Source organism: Cygnus atratus, chromosome 3 (assembly GCF_013377495.2).
Source record: "Cygnus atratus isolate AKBS03 ecotype Queensland, Australia chromosome 3, CAtr_DNAZoo_HiC_assembly, whole genome shotgun sequence".
Taxonomy (NCBI): domain Eukaryota; kingdom Metazoa; phylum Chordata; class Aves; order Anseriformes; family Anatidae; genus Cygnus; species Cygnus atratus.
The window spans coordinates 62,151,716-62,172,250 of NC_066364.1; the positions used below are offsets into that span (position 1 = coordinate 62,151,716).

The 20,535-nt window shown below is 38.3% G+C and overlaps 1 protein-coding gene across 5 annotated transcripts in view; it reads left to right on the plus strand.

Moving 5' to 3' along the window:
- Nucleotides 1-20,535, plus strand: part of ARFGEF3 (ARFGEF family member 3) — an 88,215-nt gene that overhangs the window by 24,889 nt on the left and 42,791 nt on the right. For 2 of the 5 annotated variants that reach the window (XM_035538790.2, XM_035538791.2), the window contains exons 5-9: nucleotides 11,881-11,949; nucleotides 14,456-14,587; nucleotides 15,496-15,618; nucleotides 17,197-17,239; nucleotides 18,240-18,318. In XM_035538790.2, coding sequence (XP_035394683.1) covers nucleotides 11,881-11,949; nucleotides 14,456-14,587; nucleotides 15,496-15,618; nucleotides 17,197-17,239; nucleotides 18,240-18,318 — 446 coding nt within the window. The remainder of the gene's footprint in view (nucleotides 1-11,880; nucleotides 11,950-14,455; nucleotides 14,588-15,495; nucleotides 15,619-17,196; nucleotides 17,240-18,239; nucleotides 18,319-20,535) is intronic. The other 3 variants (XM_035538794.2, XM_035538793.2, XM_035538795.2) reach the window with 3 other exon arrangements.

Sequence of the window (20,535 nt, forward strand, 5' to 3'; positions counted from 1 at the left end):
CTAAATACCAGTTGTGAACTGCATCTTTCCCTTATATGTTTCATTCAGACTGATTATGTGGGGAAAATTTCCAGAGTAGAAGTGATACTCTGAAGTCCTTGCTTATTTTTCTGCAGGACACTCTTAATATTACTAAGCACTGGGTAATCCTTACATGAACAATAGTTTTGTGCCCAAAAGGAGGCGGTGGTCTTTTTTATGAGGAAGGGGAAATGGCTACAATTTCTCCTTGGCATGAGTGTTTGCACCTACAACAAACACAGACATACGAACTGCATTGGATTTCCCACATGCTAACAAAAGCCATCTGTGGTGTATAAGCCTTGACTGCTATTTAGCTGCTGAGCCTAGTATGTCTTTAGAGTATCTCAATGATTATGCTGTGTATTCTCAGTATCTCTAATACATTTTGACAGAGATTTATAAGTATTTTCACACTGTGAAGTAAACAGGGGTTATTTAAGTGCTTTAAATCACATTAAAAGGGTGCTGAGAAATCAAGGAATCCAGAAAGTGTGACCAGAGGGAGCAATGGATCTGACACAAGGCCGCCTTAGCATTCACCTTGCTGTTGCCATGATACTTCACTATCACACTGAAAAGTCTTCTCATATACGTAGTGCCAATTTGTGCTTCTAATATGCTCAGCTGGCTGTGTGAAGGGAATGGAAAATAACACAATCCTACAGTACGTTGTTGTTGATTTTCCTGAAATCCATCAATAGGTTGATTGCAGTTTAAAATGGAATAATCTGAATATTTTTACTTGCATATTTACATTACATTATTCATGTTAGTTGGGAAGGGAGAGATATATTGATCACTAATCAAATTCCGTGTTTTATCAGTGATGCACCAAAGTGACTCACTGCTCTATTTATATACACTTATAGGTTTATAGAAAAAAAATAAGGGCTGGGGGGAGTAACTCAGTTTTACCTTAGACCAACAATATGGCCCAGAAAAGTTGACCAAACTCAGTCAAGATCCTGCATCTGCGTTACAGGAGAGAAGTTGAAGAATTAAGAGTTAGGAAGAATTTTGTTGTGTGACACGGGACTGCATTATAACTGCAAGAAATGCCAGGATGTATTACATGTTGCGGATTAGGGACATTTTGTTGACCTTGGCTCTAAACAAACAAGCAAACAGATAGTCTGCAGCAGAAAGGGGTACTGGGCAAGTTCTTGACTGAAGGTAAATATCATGGGTTTAGGTTTGGTTGTGGGGTGTGGATCCTGATTTCTTTCTCGTTTAGATGTTTTTTTCTGTTTTTTTTTTTGGTTTTGTTTTTTTGTTTTTGTTTTTGTTTTTGTTTTAATTCTGGCTTCAGAATTTAAAATGGCTGAAGTAATTCTCCTTCATGTAATTAGACCTTTGTTTGCAAGAACATATACGGTGTTGACAAAAGCACTATCAGATGTGGCCAGATCAGCAGTGGAAAAAGAAATTAAAGCATACTTGAGTCTTTATATTTTCCCTTTGACTTTTGGTAATTTTTCAGCTGGAAGAACTGAAGTTTAGCTTTGTACATAACTCTGGTGCCAAAGCAGGCGAACCCAGTGTGAAGAAAGAGGCTAGGGTGGAAAGAATCCAAAGCCACAATGGCTTTTTTCCTCTTTCTACTAAAGTTATAGTGACTTTCATTTATAATTTGACAACCTTCTTAACAAGGCAGCACCTCCTTCTATCTATTTATCCGTCTGTGATAGCTTTTTTCTGAAGTAACAAAAAGAGGGGAAAAAACATTTAATGAATAATTGCTAATTAGTAGACGAGTCATCACCCAGAAATAAGCTCTCCAGATAAGCTGGATACACTGTAATGTGGTGGGCATTGACAGCAAACAAGCACTTTTAAAAAAAGAAAGGCGTGATTGAGCTTTTACAATTCTGAGAAGATTAATTTATTTCTGGCTACTGTGCTTGTGATGTTTTTTGAAACAGACTTGTGGATTTTTGGAACCAGAATCTGTTCTTCCAAAGTGGCTTGAGAGAAGACTCTTCTAATCCCTATATATGTTACGGTGAACAGCAATTTCATGTAGAAAAGGTTAGTTTATTCCCAGTGACTCCAACTTTCATTTGTTAGTGGATTAGGTGTACTGTACACTGATGAGCGTTAACTTCTCTGGTTTGATTCTGTAGGCTTTCAGTGAAGAGTCAGCCAAAACTCTTTTTAAGCTTTGAATGAGGTTTAATAATCCTTGCTAAATCTGCTGTGTTACGGCAATCTTTTTGCTTCTTCTTCACTGATTCATTAATACAGCATTTGGGAACTCTCCAGTCATAACGCTAGACAGCTCTTTCTGTGATTTCAGTTCTTGTTTTTGGCTATGTTCAGAAATGAAATTTAAATTAGAGTTCTGTGATAAAAATTAGCTTCTATAAGGACAGGCAGAATGGAACAAATAACTCTGCCTCTGAAATGCTTTTTTTAGGTTGAGTATTTGTAATTGTTCTTTCAAAGATTACTACCATAATGTTCTAAAAGATGATGGGTGATTATCTGAGTAAAAAGAGCTAACTCCTCATCTTTATTTTTTTTTAATCCACCAATAACTTATCTTTATTGGATGGGCTGCAATTACAGTCAAATTAGTTGGGACTTAAGAAGACCCCTGTTTAAGACACACTGAGAATAGCCAAAAGTTTGGGGAAGATTTTTGTTTGCACTTTTTTTTTTTTAACAATCATAGCTGACCTGTTTTACATTCTTCACAACCATGTCATTATAGGTTCAGGGAGAACGTCCTGATCTAATGCAAATATTGGACTAAGCTGGGTTGTGTTCAAGCAACCAAGCAAAACTTACTGTTAACTTTTTCAGAAAAGTTGGCAGGAACTTTATTGCTGTTGAACCAAGAAGCCTTAATTTTCTTTTTTCTTTTTATTTTTTTCCGAGACTTGGAGGGTTTGCTAGAAGGTGGGGGGGCTGTTTGATTATTGTTTTTATTTTCTTGTTGTGGCCCTCTGATAGAGAACAAATTATAGTATGTATTTGAAAAGTAGGTCTAAACTGATCTAAAATGTTGAAAGAACACAACTGTAAAATCCCAGCCTCTCTGATTATATTTTACACCTTTTTCTTGGATACTGGTAAATGAGCTGATTGACATAATGAACTTTCACAAATATGCACATCTTCCCATTGTTTTAAGGTTAATGTTTATGAAATATCTTTCCACATGCAACCTGAATATGCTTAATAGAATATTATTTGCAACTGTTCTGCTTGACCTGTAAAATCAAATGGAAAATGAAATTGGACTGAAACAACTTGGATTTAAAAATGCATATATATATATAAACTATATTCTCTGTACTGCCTCTTTGGGACATGGCATATATAATGGTTTTATGTAGGAGTAAAAAGTGTGATTCCACTGCCCGTTATTTACTGGTGCAGCAGTAAAGCTGTGACTTCTAAATGGAGGTGGAAGAGAGGGGCTTGGAGAGTGTCATTATCTGAATAGGAATCAGCAGCCCAATTACTTATACTTGGTGTTAATCAACATGTTTTAACATAGAATTTTTTAGTAACTGATCACTTTTTCTTCTCAGTATCTATGCACTGCATTATTGCAAACATTTTTTCAACATCACTTGCAACAAAAATTGCATTGTAGTCTTTATGAGCAGAGAAGGACCTGTTTCAAAAACAGGAAAAAAAAAAGCAACATTTAATTTTATTTGCATGCTTTAATGCAGAACTGGCTTTATACATTTTATTAATGCATACTAATAAGAAAAAATAGTAAAGAACGTGCTGAAAATTTGTAGATGAAAGTTTCACTTGAATGTGTTCATCAGTTCTTGTAGCAATGCTGCCTGATATGAGCAATAGGCAGTAACTGATTTTTGTCCAGTCCCTAATTCAGAGGTGTATTAGCAATCTGCATTGTCAAAGAGGGAAGTCTGTAAAAACTTGGATAATGTCACACAAATAAGATTCTCATTTAAGATCAGTCCTACCTAGCAAAGCTAGGATTTTTAGTGTCTCCCCTGTTCAGCCTTTTCATTATGTTAATTGTAATGTAGACCAGTTACAAACCCAGACTCTCTTGGGTTTGCCTTTTTTTTTCCTGGTTCCCTTCTTAATTCACTTTATTCTTTTGCTTAATTTTACATAACCAGGTTAATTCCAGTGGATTGAGTGACCTACCTTGTGTGTTTCAAGATAAGCTCGTCCTTTCCTGAATTAATTAGGGCTGTGGTAAATGCCTTGTACTTATAATTAAGATTGTGATACGCCTATAAAATCATAAAGAACTCCCCTGGTTTTTAGGTGCCTGGTCATCATAGCAGAATCCACAGTCTTGAATTAAATACCCGAGTTTTCTCCATATCAGGTACAAAAGAAGGAAAGTGTAACAGGGCAGGATTTCTGTCTTTGGCCTTCTGTGGTGATTCCTCCTTCAGTCTCTAGCATGGGTAAGACAGAAGGGTTCTTTACTGCAGGTCAGCTCAGCAATATGTTTTTTTCCCAAGTTACCTGACAAATGACTGGTCTGTGAGGGACAAAAAAAAATAAAATAAATTTTAAACAATCCTGTTATACACGGATCAAATGCTATATTACAGTATACATGCTCAGAAGCAGAGTTAATACTGCATAGATTTTGCTGTTCATATGAGTTTTTTTGTTATTGTGGAGTGCTTCTGACTGGCATTCTTTGTTGCGAAAGTGCTGATTTTGAAGAAAAACTGTCTCAAAAAAAGAGAAATAAAGGAACTTCAGCAGTTTTATCACAGAGCTGTTCCGTGCAGTGAAGCATATGCAAGCAATGAATCGCTGAGTCATACCTGCAGATTTTCCTGTGCCACGTGGAAAATAGGCAGGTCTCTAGTTCTGGAAAGTGTCATTTAACACCTGTCCAGTGTGGAGGGGAAGTACAAGTTCTTACAGACTTTTAGTCTTTGTTTATGTCTGTATATAAAGAACTTGGAGATCACTTACCTGTTACGGAGGTAAACCACACAGGCATTGTCTGATGACAAAGCCCAATATAGAAACCCTTTAACTTTCATATATTGACATTTAATCTTTGCCCCGCAGCCAGACTTTACTGCTTACTGAAGGTTACAGTACAAGCTGGCCACATAACAGGGCCATGGAAGGGTCGCTTGCTGTAGCTTTGACTTGCAGTTGTCCACATACTGTAAATGTGCCACAGACCACATGCACCCAGTTCAGACTCCCTCTGCTCATAAGCCTACCGTGGAATTGAGGCTCCTGGACGAGGGCTGCTGCCACCACAGCATGCCTGGTGCTGAGGGCAGCTGCAGAAGGAACTCGTGTCCCAGTAAGCTGTTGTGACACTGCCAGCCAGCTCTGGGTCATCTTCCCTATGGCTCTTCGCTCATACAGGGACTTCGGGTGGTAGTGGCTGATGTTGCAACCACAAAAACAGCTTATCTGGGTTTTTATTATCTTTCCTGGATGCAGGTCAGGAGGTGGTCTTGGACAGGGTGAAGTGCTCTGGCAGGCTGGACAACCTGTGGAACACCACTTCCTAGGTCGTCTGCAGGCCATCTTGTCAAAAAATCTAGCGACTTGAAAACAGTAAGCTTATCTGAGCTGCCCTAAAGTATGTTGCCATACAGAAGGTTCCCTTGATGTACATGGAGCTGAGAGTAAAGAAGTTCTCATCCCACTTCCCTGTCCAAAAAGATTTACTCAGTGGTAAAATCTTCTAGTCAAGGAATGCACTAATTCTTGTTTCCTTCACAGCTTGGGGTTTACTTAGACCAGTATGTTCACTTCATTTCTAGTCATTTTGGTAGTGGATGCATGTAACTTCATTTTTACTTGGGAACTAAGTTCAAAGGGAAGGGATTGCAGCTGAGAGGCAGGGGCTTTAATATATTTCTTTTTTTTTTTTTTTCCCCGGAAACATTTAGGGCAATCAGTGTAATTTGCCAAGTGGTTGAATGAACTAACTTGATACAGAAAGAAAAGCTTCACCATGTGTGAAGAAAAAAATAGCAAAATTACTGCCATGAATGTATGCAGTATGTGTTAGTTGGTGGTCACTTATTTCCTTCCTTTCTTAGCCTTTTCCCTCTCTTACAATTTGTGTTCAATTATACAGTTGTCTTTTTTATACCAACATAATTTACCAGCATAGCACAGAAGCAGTTTTTAAAAATGTGCATTTTACATACAGTAATCTTACATACAGTAAAGTAATTTTACATACAGTAATCTTACACTTATCTGTATGTAAAATGATTGCCTTAAAAATGTTTATTTTTTTATAGTCATTGAGTAGATCAGGGCTTTGAGGGTTAGTGTGTGGTTTTGTGTTTTTTTTTTTCTTTGTTTGTTTTTTTAAGATGCCCCCCTTAATATTTCCTTTCTATAATTTTATTTCTTTTGGGTTTTGCTACTTTCCTACTTAGTTGCTTTTTTCATGGTGATAGTCTTTCTCTCCCTTCCACACTTTCCCCTCTCCCCTTTTCTGTTTTTTTTCTCTCTTACATAATACTACCCATTCCTATCTAAGGGAGGTTCCTAACACCATGAGCAGACCAAAAAGCACTTATTTCATGATTGATCTACTTGAATCTCCCTTTAAAATCTCATTCTTAATGAGCGAATGAGCATTAGAACTTCCATGATTTTTAAACTTTTAAAGCTTTGTCATTTTTAATTTTTCAGTTGTATTTCTTCTTTTTCAGTTTTGTTTTGCTCAGTTTAACTATCTTCTAGTTTATAAAGTAATGCAGTATACCTAAATAAGTTGTAATCTGCAATTTGTAGCAGTGCTAGTCATCTTTTTTTTTAATCTTCTTTGCTCTTAAGTGTTATAAATCTAAAGATAAAAGTCACAGAGCTGTTAAGAAAACCTGTTAACTATCTATTAAGAAATTGCTTTAAATCACTTCTTTCCCTCTTATAACTGTACTACATAAGCAGAAGTTTCACTTGGTTTCATACCACCATAAATAGTGCTCAGCAGTAGTTCTGTTTTAGTCTAGTGAACTAATGGGCATGGTCTTCTGGGAGCATTCAGAATGTCACCACTGATAATTTGTGAGGTTCTTCTATACCAGATACAATCCTTTTGTTTGAAACCCTGGTGCATTCATAATGCTGAGCACCATTTGCTGGTGATAGCAAGACCTTTTATGGGTTGACTGATTCATGGGAGATGCTGTCTGCTTTCTCTGCATAATTAAAATATTGCTGTGTTGTGTGTGGGGATACATGATGACACAATGTACATAAGTTCATTAATGCTTTTACATTCTTTGGCCTTTTAGGAAAACAAGGGCAAAAGAGATGGACATGACCAGATTACTAATTATTCTGCCAAATATGAGGACACCTCTTGCTTAAACTATTTTGCAGAAATACTGAATGACTGCCTTAAATGTTGAATTATTAAATGAGAAGAAGACTACTCCTGCCTTGTCTTCTGTATTTTCCCTCTTTCGGGGGCAGCAGGGAGAGGGTTTTGAAAATCACTCAAGTGTACATTGCATGCAAGCTTACTAGACTGCAAGTAAAATAAGTCAGGAAATGGTTCTTTTATGAATGCTATAAAGGGATTAGAGGTGGCTGCAAAATGCAGCATTCTCAGGACTAAAGTGGCTGCATTCCTCCCAGCTAGGAGGAAAACAGATGTTTAGAGGATTTTGCTAATTGAACTTTGAATGCTGGAACAGAAGAAGGATGACAGTGGTGTATTGATGCTGGACTTGGGCACTTAAATGCAGTGAGTCACTGAAGCATCCTCAGGTGATGGTAGATTATAGTTGCTTTCAAGTTTTATACCTTTTCTATTGTTCTCCATGTTGGGGGACACTGCTTGCTTTCTTTCAGACCGTGTTGATTTCATGTGACTCCACAGTAAGCTCTTCAATATGAGAATTGCCTTTTACTACAAATAGGTACTAAGCACCTAGGGAACATGACTGGCACCACTTAGCCCTCTTATAACCTAAAAATGTTCCCTCTTTAAAAGTCCTTTTAAAGTATGGGATAGACATTGTAATGTAAGTTTAATTCCACTGCAGTTCAAATACTGTACAGTTGTTTTTATGTCCAATGACTTTAGTATATGTTCAGAAACACTTTTTTATTTTCATTCTTACCTATTGTGAAAACTGCAGGGAGTTGGAACTGTATTTCTTGTTCCATGACAGGCAAAGCTTCAACAGTAATTAAAATGAATGCTTTCATTATGGATAAGCCTTTTATAGAAATCTGATCTCATCTGGGCACTTGCAAGATAATACAAGCCAATTAAAACATCCTGGAGGTTGTGTGACTTTGAAATTATCTCTACAGTTATCGGAGTTCCTTCCAAAAAAAAAAAAAAAAAAAAGAAAAGAGGTATGGACTCTAAAATGTAACAGCACTGATTTTCAATTTTGTTTTGTACTGAAGGTGCTAAGGGAAAAAAACTACAAATCACTTCCTTTCTACTACTAGTGATTGTGAAAACAAAATGCCATTGCACAAGAAAGTTTCTCTGTTTTTTCTATTTTTTTTTTAAATGCAGACTGCTTGAGGTAGTAACGTGAGTAGTTAAGCAGCCGATGGGATTGCATTGGGTTTATGTGGTTTTGGTAGTGGGGTGATGCAGGGTGGCCTCTGCGTGAAGAGACTAGATGCTGCCCCCATGTTGGATAGGGCCAGTTCCAGCTGTGAGAGAGAGGAGTGAGAAAATGTGAGAGAACCAGCCCTGCAGACCCCAAGGTCATTGCAGAGGAGGGCAGGAGGTGCTCCAGGCAGGCAGCAGCAGTTCCCCTGCGGCCTGTGGAGAGGCCCCTGGTGGAGCAGGCTGTCCCCCTGCAGCCCATGGGTCCCACATGGAGCAGATCTCCACGCTGCAGCCCCCCCGTGGAGGAGCCCCCGGTGGAGCAGGTGGATGTGGCCTGGAGGAGGCTGCGGCCCATGGAGAGCCCCCGCAGGAGCAGGCCCCGGGCCGGAGCTGCAGCCTGTGGAAGGACTGCAGGATCAGTTCAGGAAGGACGGCATGCTGTGGGAGATACCCCACGTGGAGCAGGGGCAGAGTGGGGCGGTGGAGACAAAGCATCAGGGAGTGACCGCAGCCCCCGTTCCCCCTTCCCCTGCCCCCCTTGATGAGGGGGGGAAATAGAAGAGTTGAGAGTGAAGTTGAGCCTGGGAAGAAGATGAGGGTGGAAGGGAAGGTGTTTAGAGTTTTGTTTCTATTTCTCACTATCCTACTTTGTTATTAATTGGCAACAAATGAAATTAATCTTTACCAAGTTGAGTCTGTTCTGTCAGTGACAATAACCAGCGAGCAATCTCCCTGTCCTTATCCTGACCCATGAGTTTTTCATCGTGTTTTCCCTCCATCTGGAGGGGGAGAGCCATGTGGGGGGCACCTGGCGGCTAGCCAACGTTAACCCACCACAGGGATTTACTGTCTGGAGAATTAGTGTCCCTTAGTGGAACTGAATGACTTGGGGTTGTTTGTTTGTTTAATCCCATCTTTCATCCAGTGATCTTGAAGAGAAGACTGCTTGTCTTCCTGTTCTGTTCCACAGAAATGGGAAGACGCATGAGTTAAGTGTCTGGAACATTGCCAAGACTATAAATGAGCCCTGCGGCAGTCCTGATGAAAATCATAGCTGAGAGCAGTCTTACGCATGGTGAAAGACCATCCTCCAGATCTTAGAAATGATTTGTAAGGGAAGATGGTAACAAGTGAAGTAAGCCAAGAGTATGCAAAAAGTCTGACTGATAACTTCGTAAGTTTCTGTGGTTTGAGAACTGTGAAAAAACTTGGCTCAGAAACTTTGTTTTGCTCTAAAGCTAAAAGCTAAATATCTAAAAATGAGATTATAGCCCCAGGACTATTGTACTTCAGAAGAATAGCATGTCTTTTTGCGTTCTCATTACCTCTAGTGTTTGTCCAAATTAATAGCTTCTGTTTGTGAAGGACTGGGTGAGAATCAGGGCAAGATGGCATATATAGACGATATAGAATTGCCATTACATATGGTTTTCTTGGAACCCTTCTTATAGTAGTTCCATCTTCCATAAGAATAGGATCAAACTCCTAATAGGTATTTTCTTGATTAAAACGAAGCAAACAACAAAAAAATCATGACAGTGTGACAACCTGAAGTGAAATACAGCTCTGCTGAAAAAAATAAAAAATAAAAAATATTTAAAGATGCAGTGCATTTCAGTGCATAGAATCTTTTCATACTGACTGTCAAAATGCAAAGGAGGTTATTTATGTCCTTCTGCAGAAAAATGATGTACTCATCCATGGGCAGGTTCTTTTGTCCCTGTCTGTAAGAGCAAAACTTCTCATGTACAGAGTTCAAATTCCCCTGAAGTTACTAAATACATGTTTACCAGTAGTGGATTTTCTCCCCTATGTACAAAATAACTGCACAGAGGAGAATTCTCCCAAACAGATGAAGTGGGAATGATGGGGGTTCAGGGGCTGCAGCTTGCTTAAGCAGTACTACAGTAAGGATTTGTCTGCTTTTTCTGTTGTTCTTTATGAAGGCTCTGAGACGACTGTAGAGATCATTACTTCCTAGAGAGATGTTATAGCTTGGAAATGAGAGGTGAATCTAGTCTGCTATTTCAAGTTGTTACTTTACAGTTTTCTACTGTTCCATCGTAATGTGGAAACTGTGCAATACGATGAAAGGTCAGAAAAATGATGCTCAGGGGCAATAATCTTCCCAAATTTGTCCCTTTGGTTCTTTTTTTTGTTTGTGTAATTTGTAAGATCTGATCAGACGTGCTGTGGCAAAGTTATTTGTTTTGCATGCTATGCTAAGGAGATTACCCCAGGATGTCACATATAGCTGTCAAGGAATCGAACCATAAAACAAAAACCTAGTTCCACTGAGAAGCGTGTAATAAATGAGAGAAATGATTAAGAGTCAGCAATGCTAACTTATCTGATGCCCTGAGTTTCCTTTGAAGCAGAGAACAGTAGTACTTAGGGACTAAGGAAATTCTAGGGACCAATATATTACTGTTAGTGTGATTGATATTTTCCTGGTACACTTATCCTAAGAAATTCTGGCTGGTTCAGCTTTTTCAAGCAAACCATAAATTCTGACACTGAGAGAATTTTAGACATGGAAGGAGAGAGGACAGTAGATCAGACTGTCAGGACATCACCAGACTCTGAAGGCATCACACCACAGCACCTGTCACCACATTGCCCCACTCACCCACCACGCTACCCCCTGGTAGATCACACCACATTTCCACTCCTCTTCAAGGGAAGGTGCAGGGCTTGTAGTTCTTACTCCTGTTGAGTTCAAGACAGGACAAGCTTTCCCTCATAAATTGGGGCTTATGAATTGTGTTTTAGCTGCTCATTATCAAGTGACTACGATCCATTTACTGGAAATATCCTAGGCTTGGAAATCCTTTCCATGTCAAGCAGTAATTAATGGCCATTTTCACAGAATACATGTTTATCTGTGTCACCTGGGTGATAATTTGTATTTTATGCATTTTTCCTCTCTCGTTTGTCATACTAATAGAAATAAATGGAAGGGCTGGTTATAAATCATGCAAAGCTTGTGGATAAAATATAAACAGATTCTGGCAATCAACTCTGGCATTCAAGGCCAGAGATGATCACAGAACTGTCTTACCTTCATTGGTCAGATGTAGGAGACAGTGAAAAATAATCCATTGGGTTACACCTCTGGGGCCAACAGTTGCAGCTTTTCAGAAAGAAAAAACTAAGCACCTTGATTGTGCCAACTCATTTATTCCAGTAACATGTGATGCTAAAAGTTTCTGATATCTGCTGTGAGAATGGAAGGAATTGTGGCTAAAAGCACACAGGTGAGGAAAGGAGGCAATTGCAAATGAAATTTAAATTTTCTTTCCCTCCTCTCTCTCTTTTGATTCAAGGTCCTGCTCTGTATAACATATACCTCCACATTTGAGCTGAATGGGAGCTCAGTGTTGAAGATTGCTGAGGTAAGTGCCTCTGTCATACCAGTGTTGGTGTCACTTAGTGTTTCCCCACTAGCTATTGTGCGTCTTCCATGTGTATCCTGAAACTGAAGTAGTCCAAATCATAATTGCCATCATAAGGACCGATATTACCTTATGTCTAGTATGAAGAAATAGCTGCAAAATGGACATAGCTGATGGGCTTGCATGAGAAGGCACACTTTTGGAAACTACTGACAGTTGTATACTACAGCACTGCATGTTCAGTATTCCTCATATTTATTTTGATTTGCATTTTGCAATAGAAAAAAATTTTCTTGAGTTCTCTATAACAGCACTGTGCTGGTGCAACTCTAAAACTACTGAATCTTCATCAAGAGAGGTGCATAGGCTATAAAGTGCTTTGTCAGCACAAATGCTTCAATGTGCTTTGTTAGCCTTGTGTTTGTCTTTTTCCTAGTGCTTCCAGGTAAAGAATTCATTACCACTCTAGATACATGGTGGTGTCCTGGTGGTACTAATCATTCTTCTCCTTTTTTTTTTTCCATTAGTTTTTAGTCTGAATTAAGTTATAAGGTAGCTTTGGTTGTAGAAAAACAAACGCGCAGATCTATTAAGTGAGCATTTCTGCATAATATATTTTTAGTACAGTGTGTAGCAAGCCACTGGGCTGTTTATTCAGGTTAGAGAAAATGCACAAGAACACTTAATCCTCCTGCACAGCACACGTATATGCAGAATGTGTTCTAAAATTATATTGTTAATGTGGTGTAGGGGAGAGCTAATGCCCATGGAGCAGTGTAAGGGTTATATACGTGTCCTTGTGGTCTTCATGTACCATTTCTTTACTCCCAACATATGTGTTAACTGTTCTTTTTTTAAAAAAAGCTTATCAGTCCCTAGCATTGCCATATTTCAGCCTTGACTATGGCTAGGGACCCCTTATTCTTTAAAATACTTCTTCGGAAACTCCAGGTGGAATTAATGTATGTAAACATGTAAACACTTAGAGATGTGTTCCTCCTCTTTTTTTTTTTTTCTTTTTTTTTTTTTGGGGGGGGGGAGATTTTTTACTTTAAAAAGGAAAATAAAATTCTATTGTGCAACTGGATGAACTGAGCTGAACTGGTATGTAGAACCAGCTACAACTTCTTAAGTTTTACTAAATCCTCTTTTCATTAATGCACCACACCAAAAAAATACAGATAGTTTCCTCTCCTGCAGTTTTTCTCAGCAAACTTTCTAACACGCAGAGCAAAAACTGATGAATTCAGCTTAACACATCTCTGTTGTAGGTAAAGAGCTCTAAGTTAGACAAAATACATGCTGGGAAAAACATTTAATGGCTCTAACCCCTTCAGATTTCAGCCTTTAAGAGTAGTGACTGAGTTTAGGGAAAAATGATCCATTAGTCATGCTCTATGTGCTATAAGCTGTATCAAAAATCATATTTTCTGTTCTCTCTGTAAATTTGAATAACAATAGGCTTGCTATTCGTTTAAAGTATCCTGAAAATATTTTTCCATAGATTGGAATTAAACCCTGCTGTTGTTGGTAGTTGCGCTTCACTTCCCAGAAGGCTAGCCAGGCTCTTAAAAACCCTTGCTACTATAGTGGTATAAGTTAGCACAATGGTAGTTTCTTTTTTCTTTTAAAATGAGCAGGATCCCTGATGGGGGCTGATGAGATCTGCCACTGAAACAAACAGAACTTTTATTTCCTTCAGGGAATTAGAATAAACTGTAATGCAGTCACATATGTTTTTATTCAGTGTGTTTGGAGGTACAGCTGTTTTCCCCACACTCCTTGAGAAAATACTGTCTCGGTGAATGCCTAGCTCTTTCTAATTAGCAAATCCCACCAAGCACATATATGCTTCCTTGGGTTCCTCCCAGTCAGGTTTTAGGTAAGACAAAGGCTTTAACAGTTGGACTCAATACTGCTTTCTATCTGAATTCTGCAAGGTGTAAGCAGTAGGAAACAGAAAATGATTTCAGAGTTCAGCATTTGCTTAACCTCAGTATTTATTGTTCCGGCTCGCTCTAACGGAAAGGTGGCAGAAAGGAGCTCTATGCTCCAGTGCCCCTGCTGTTTGGCATTTCTTTCCAAGTCCCTTACTTCTCCTCGCCTGCCCTCTGTAGCAAAGTGGGAGCCACTGCAGGATTAGAAAGGTGCTGCCTGCACGTGGAACTGAACTCCCTCTGGGGACTCCCTGTGAAAAGCAAGTCTCAATTCATGTATATAAAATATCGGCACCTCAAATCTTACTGAATACTATCAGTCTCAAATTAATGAAGCAACAAGAAGAGTACTATGTTATGTGGCTGAAGCATTAATAGTACTGAAAACGGACTAGATCTTGCTGTGTGCAACTTCTCATGCTTGCCTGGACCCCTGCAAGAAAGTTTAGTCGTGTTCTGACTGTTGTTTGGTTTTATGTGTGTATTTGTTGCTCCCATCTACCATTTGTAAGTTTGCTTTGTTTGACTCTGTTGTTTCATTAGCTAACCCCTTTGTGTTTTGCTCGTAGTTGTGCTTTGCATGCCATAGAGCTGGAAGTCCCCGAATGCATGAAATGATCAAAATGTCCATTGCATACCTCCTTGGGGCCCTGAGCTCTCGAATTTTTACTGGTGCTTCTTCATCAATGGCTTTTCAAAAGGTACCTTGCCCAGCCGTTTTAGAACAGAGGCCTTCTGTAAGATCAGAGCTCAGTTGAACAGTACTGTTGCTCATCAGCAGGCATGGGAAGGGGAGGGAAGAAGAAGATACCAACCACGCTCTTTCCAGAAAGTCAGCCTATCGTTGAGAATGGTATTTCATCAATTAATTCAAGAACTCTTGACAAAGAGTTAGAGCTCCAGAGAATAATCGTGCCACTGTTGCCAGCAGGTCAGCAGCACTGCGTGGTTTGGCCTCTGCAAAGGGCTCTATGGGGTTAACAGGCTTTAGGACTTTTTGACCACTGGAGTTCAGGAGATAACTGAAAACATTTGGTCCAGGTAGTAGGAAAGCCCTTCAAAGGCTTTCAGGTGTAAATACACATGCTTTAGTAAATAATACTGCACACATATGTGTGTACATATATGCTGCAGTGTTTACTAATTAATTATAGAAAAATGTGACAAGTAGGTATATGACAATAGCCACAACTTTTAAGAATTGGAGGGTATTTATGTTATAGATAGAGGCTTGCAGAGTGGTAGTTACAAGTAAGTATCTAGAAACGAATAATCAAACTAGCATTTAAATAATTATTTAAAGAATTGTTTACAGTACAGTGCAAGTGCCAAACTCACTTGGGTTTGACAGAAGGAGATTTTGCCAATTCTGCCTTACCATTCCTGCAGCTGTGAGACTTCCTAACTGATGAACTGCATGCTGCTTCTCAATGCTTTTTACTCAGTTATCCATATGGCTGAAAAGTTTTTGTGTGCTAATAAAGAGTAATATGGAATAATAGGGAAGGCTGACTATCTGCATGCAAGAGGCCTTGGTATCTTCTTAAAAAGTGTGTTACTGGTAAGTTACAGTTCATATCTATGTATTGCTGTCTTGTTTCCTCATCAGGTTTGCATTGAGACATATGTATCTAGCTGTCACCAGCGGAGCATAAACACCGCTGTGCGGGCAACCCTCAGCCAAATGTTGAGTGACTTGACTTTACAGTTACGACAAAAGCAAGAAAATATGGTGAGCCTTCTGGCATGAACAAATGGTTCCATCTCCATGACTGCATACATTTTTGTTTCTCGGAATGCAGTGTACTGTACTGGCTTATTGTGCCTTATGGATTTTATTTGAAACTTCCACAACTAAGCCCGTTTGAAAGCTTTTCTGGGCTCTGACTCGGCGCCTGCATCAGAGCAGTCTATCAGAAATGCAACTCTCGCATTGTCAGCCCTGCTTGGCTGATCTTTGTTCTCCTTCCATTAAACAAAAGAGGCTTTGTTCTGATGTCAGACTACCTTGACCTTTTTCCGTCCCATTTTTTAATTTTGTTTGCTTGTTTTCCTGAGGTTTGTTGAAATCTTTTTTGCCAGAATATTTCGTATGACAAATATCTACATAGTTCAAACCAATTCTCAACTGTTGAAAGGGTAATGGAGTTTTTATTGTTATTCTTTTTTATTGAAGATAATTCAAAGGAATACTTTGTCCGCATGGTTGTTACCAAAAAGTTCTATTTATTGGATTATTAAAATCCATGAGAGCTGTTTGAATGAAATCCCTGCACATCATCAGCAAAACTGTAAATGTTCTGAGCACATGAAATGGCATCGGCTTCTTACGTTTGTTCATGCTTCTTTGTGTATAATCAAAAAGGTTCTGTTTGTAAAGGCCAATTTCTGTTTCATAGAATCATAGAATATCCCGAGTTGGAAGGGACCCATAAGGATCATTGAGTCCAACTCCTGGCACCACACAGGGTTTTATTGTTTATGTTTATTAGGAAACTTTAAGGACTGTATTTGTACAGATTATTTTCCTTACACCTGTTTTGGCTAAAGGTGACCACTTCTATTTTACATTGCTAGACTAGACTATTTTTATCCTAATGAGCACCTGCAGAATGGAATTCACAGATTTACTTAAACTTATCCTTTCTCTATGCTAAGTAGGCTCATTTTACTAGACAAAACTTTTAGAAAAAAAAGAAAACTGTAGTTTTGAAATTTCAGTGTGGGTTTGAAAATTCAATTTTGTTAGTTTTGTTCTTAACCGCAGAGTAACTGAAAGTATGTGATAGCTGCATTTAGTCCATTGCAGTTTGTTGTTGATGTTTGAGAGAAGAATTTGGCTTGAACCTTTTGTGCATTGATAAGAGGAGTCCTGTACCACAGCTGAACCAAATGATGTAAGAGGTTGTTTCTATTTCCGGATTGCCATTAATCGTGTTGGCACTGGAATGTCAGTGATGAAGGTGTGATAAACACTCCAATACTTAAATTACTTTGATTTCTAAGTACTGTGTGAAATCTAGACTGTACTTTCCTCTCAGTTGTTTTCAATGGTACCTAAATGCCTACTTACTGCTGTGTACTCCTAATAAATCCCTTAAGGACTTAGCGATCCTGGTTTAGCTAAATGAGATGTGAGTTTCTTAAATCTAAATTTTTAAACAGATCTTTAGGTACTTTTGAAAACATTATGCAAAAGCTTCGCTTAAAAAAATGGGTAGAGGGCATGGGTTTGTTAAGAAAGCACTGTTTTTACAGTGCTTTTTCTATTACATGCACTGATTATATGACATTCGTCTTTCCTCAACAGACAATTGAAAACAATGATGTCCTGCAGAAATTCAAGAGTCAAGGTATCTACCACTTTTTTAGTGATTCCTTCCAATTCAGCTTTTTTAATCCTCTCTTTACTTTCATCAGAACACTGCTGTTGATATCACAGAATTTCTTCTTAAGGATTTCTTACCTTCTCCATAGCATCACGTTGTCTGTGTTACCTGGGATAAGAACTGAGACAGCCATGTTACCTCCTGATACTTCAGCTGTGTCTTCACTTGAACCGTGTTAACATCATTGTAATAAATGATTGCTTCAAGGCACTAACTTCCATAATTAAGGTGTTTCAGTGCTCTGGAGAAAGATTTATTAAGTGGATTCCTAAATTGAAGCAGATTCTTAGAGTAGGGTGTAGAATCTGGAAATGACTGTGTTACTGTATTTCAGGCCAGAGGTAGGGTTTTTGTAATGGCAGCTTCTGAAAGCGCATCACTAGCAAAGGTGTGTTCACACTTGCCAAACAATTATTTTATAACAGAATTTTTTCTTTTACTCCTATTCTGGCTTAACATCCACCATTTTCCTTGATTGTTTAAAATATTCCCTGCTTTTCATCTTTTCTGAGGGATTTCTGCGGGAGAACTTGTGTGGATGGAGGCTAAAATCTTGGAAGTGCACAACTATCCTCTGTGTAGCAGAGACAAACTGCGTGGAGAGATGCAGATATTTTTAGCTGCCAGACAGAAGTACTGGAGCAAGTCCTTTATTATTATTTATATATTATTTTTATTTTTTTATTATTATTATTTCTTATTTTATTATCGTAATTGGATTTCAGCTAACCGTCTGTAAATGCATGTAAGCAATCAATGCTCTCTCTGGATTTAAGACTACTGGTTTCTCATTGTACAGAGATCATTTTCCAATCTAGGACTTTTCCTGCTGTATCTCGTCTAAATTTTGACAGCCCTGCTCATTATTTAGAAGCTCCAACCAACTTTGAAAGTCCATGCATTGAATTGAGGTTGCAGTCCAGCTACACATATGTAATGCCTCTGATCTTTGTCCTTTTTGGAGGTACTTCAGCTGAGTCTCTTTGTGATGATGTTGTATCTGTCCTCACTGTGCTCTGTGAGAAGCTCCAGGCTGTCGTAAAGTGAGTTCTTTCAGTTTATAATTTGAATTTGTTACTTGGAGAGTTTCACTGATACATGTGATTATCCTGTTGTAGTTCTGGGATTACGGAGCAAAACTGTGATTAAATGAAGTGTTTGTTAGAAGAAGTATTGTTCATCATGCATTAATTTAATCCTCACTTGAGATGAGATACTAATTTGCTTTCTTTGTGCTTTAAAGAGCCTCCAGTAAATCTACTCTCTAAGTAACTTCCATACAGTAGCGAAATGCTTGTCAAAGGAGAAGTCTTCTTTTCTGGCTAGCTGGGTGTCATGAAAACAATCATTGTAGAGAGAACAATTAAAAGAGACATGGAAAAACATAATAGCAGTTATTAATATGCAGAATGAATTAATATGTCCTTCTTGGAAAGGCAGCATTTATCAGATTGAAATAATTTGCATTACCAAAAGCATTCCTTACATTTAGAAATTTCATACACTCTACCTAAAAATGCATGAGCCTAACTTTTAAAACGTGATTATTATATGCAGGAATAGGATGTTACATGGCATTAAAATAGTAGAGTCTCTTGTTGGTAAATACTTACTGATGCATTAAGAATTACTTCCTGTGGCATTCTAGCATTGCTTGACTAAACGTCTGTTAAGAAATGAGCCAAAAAAAGAAAGCATTAAGTGATATAGGAGAGAGAAAAACAACCAAAAGCAATGCAACCATACAAAAACTATTTAAAGAATGTAAATATAGCAAACTAGATTTTTTTTTTTGCAAATTTAAGGGGAAAAACAAGTTCATACTTGACAGCATTGTTTCTATGTCAGTAAAATAAAACTAACTTGCTGCTGCTGCCAGTTGCAAAGAATATTATCTGAATGCTAGTGAAAAAAGTGATCTGAAACTATTTTACATTTAGCACCACGCTGTCTCCTTGGTTGGACCACCAGGCTCTGTATGTCTCTGAAAGCAGCCTGTGAGGAACTCAGGGAAAGGAGAAAAATAAAGAATAAGCATATGCTGATGCATCCTTTTATTTCTTATTTTATTTTGTACCTTTTTCAGGAGAATTTTGGCTTAGGAACTACTTGAGCTGAACTCTGTACAAACATGTTTGTGTGTTATTCTTCTCTAGACATTTCTCCCATAAGCATATCTAATTACAGCATGATTTGAAAGGGACAAGTGCCTCACTTAGCACTATTTAATTGGTATCAGCATTTGGGAAAGCGAAAGCATGTTTCTGAATCTTCCAAAGGAACTTTTTTTTTAAGTTGTGTGCATAGTTACAGGGCAATAAAATGAAACCTTCAAAAGCGTGTAGCTAAAAATAACGGCAAAAACAGCTGAAAGATTCATTCTTTGTATCAAACTGTAATTTTGCCCATATGTGAAGCTGTAAAAATCTATCATCTGGTAAGTATTGTCCACCAAATGATGATAACTTTGAATTACTGTATGTGCAATAACAAAACTAAACTAACTGACAGGATATGTCAAAATCACCAGAAGTCTTTTAAAAAGTTACCTGCAATCCCCCCCCTCGTAAAACTGTACTAAATTAGAACTGATTTAGACATGTTGTTGTTAAAGCACAATAAGAAATTTATAGGACTTACAAAAACTCACTCATCCATGATTTACTTCATGCTTGTACCTAGACTGTTAGCATCTCTATGAGTAAAGTACAGTGAAGGATTCTGACCAAATCTGAGGGAAATACATTTAATGAGGTTTGTTAAAGAACTAACTTCATGAGTGAAAAGTCTTTATTTCTTTCAAGGCCAATTTTGGTACCTCCTTCAAAAGACCTTGCTGGCAGCAGCTAATACTCCTTTCTAACCTCCAGATCAGTGAAGTGAGGTTTTGGTACACCATCCAGCCTGTTCTAGTTTCTTAGTCTGAAGATTATTTTAATTTTCTCTTCTAAATTTCAAGCTTATTAAAATTTTATTTTGTGGGTGGCACAGTATGAGTGATGAGAAATTGTTCAGGGAGCTGAAATTTGTCGCAGGACCACTGGTGATTCTGGTGACTCTGGAATTTGTGGCAGCAGTGATGTAAACCTATTAGCTACACTGAGTTGTGCAGGAGTACAAAATTAATTTCTTACCACGATATTTTGGTAGTAATCAGGAATGTAGGATGCCCTGTGCATGCTCATGCAAGTATCAATTGAAAGATGTTGATAATATGCATTAAGACATATTGTAAAAAAAGCTGTCAGGAAAGAAGGCAA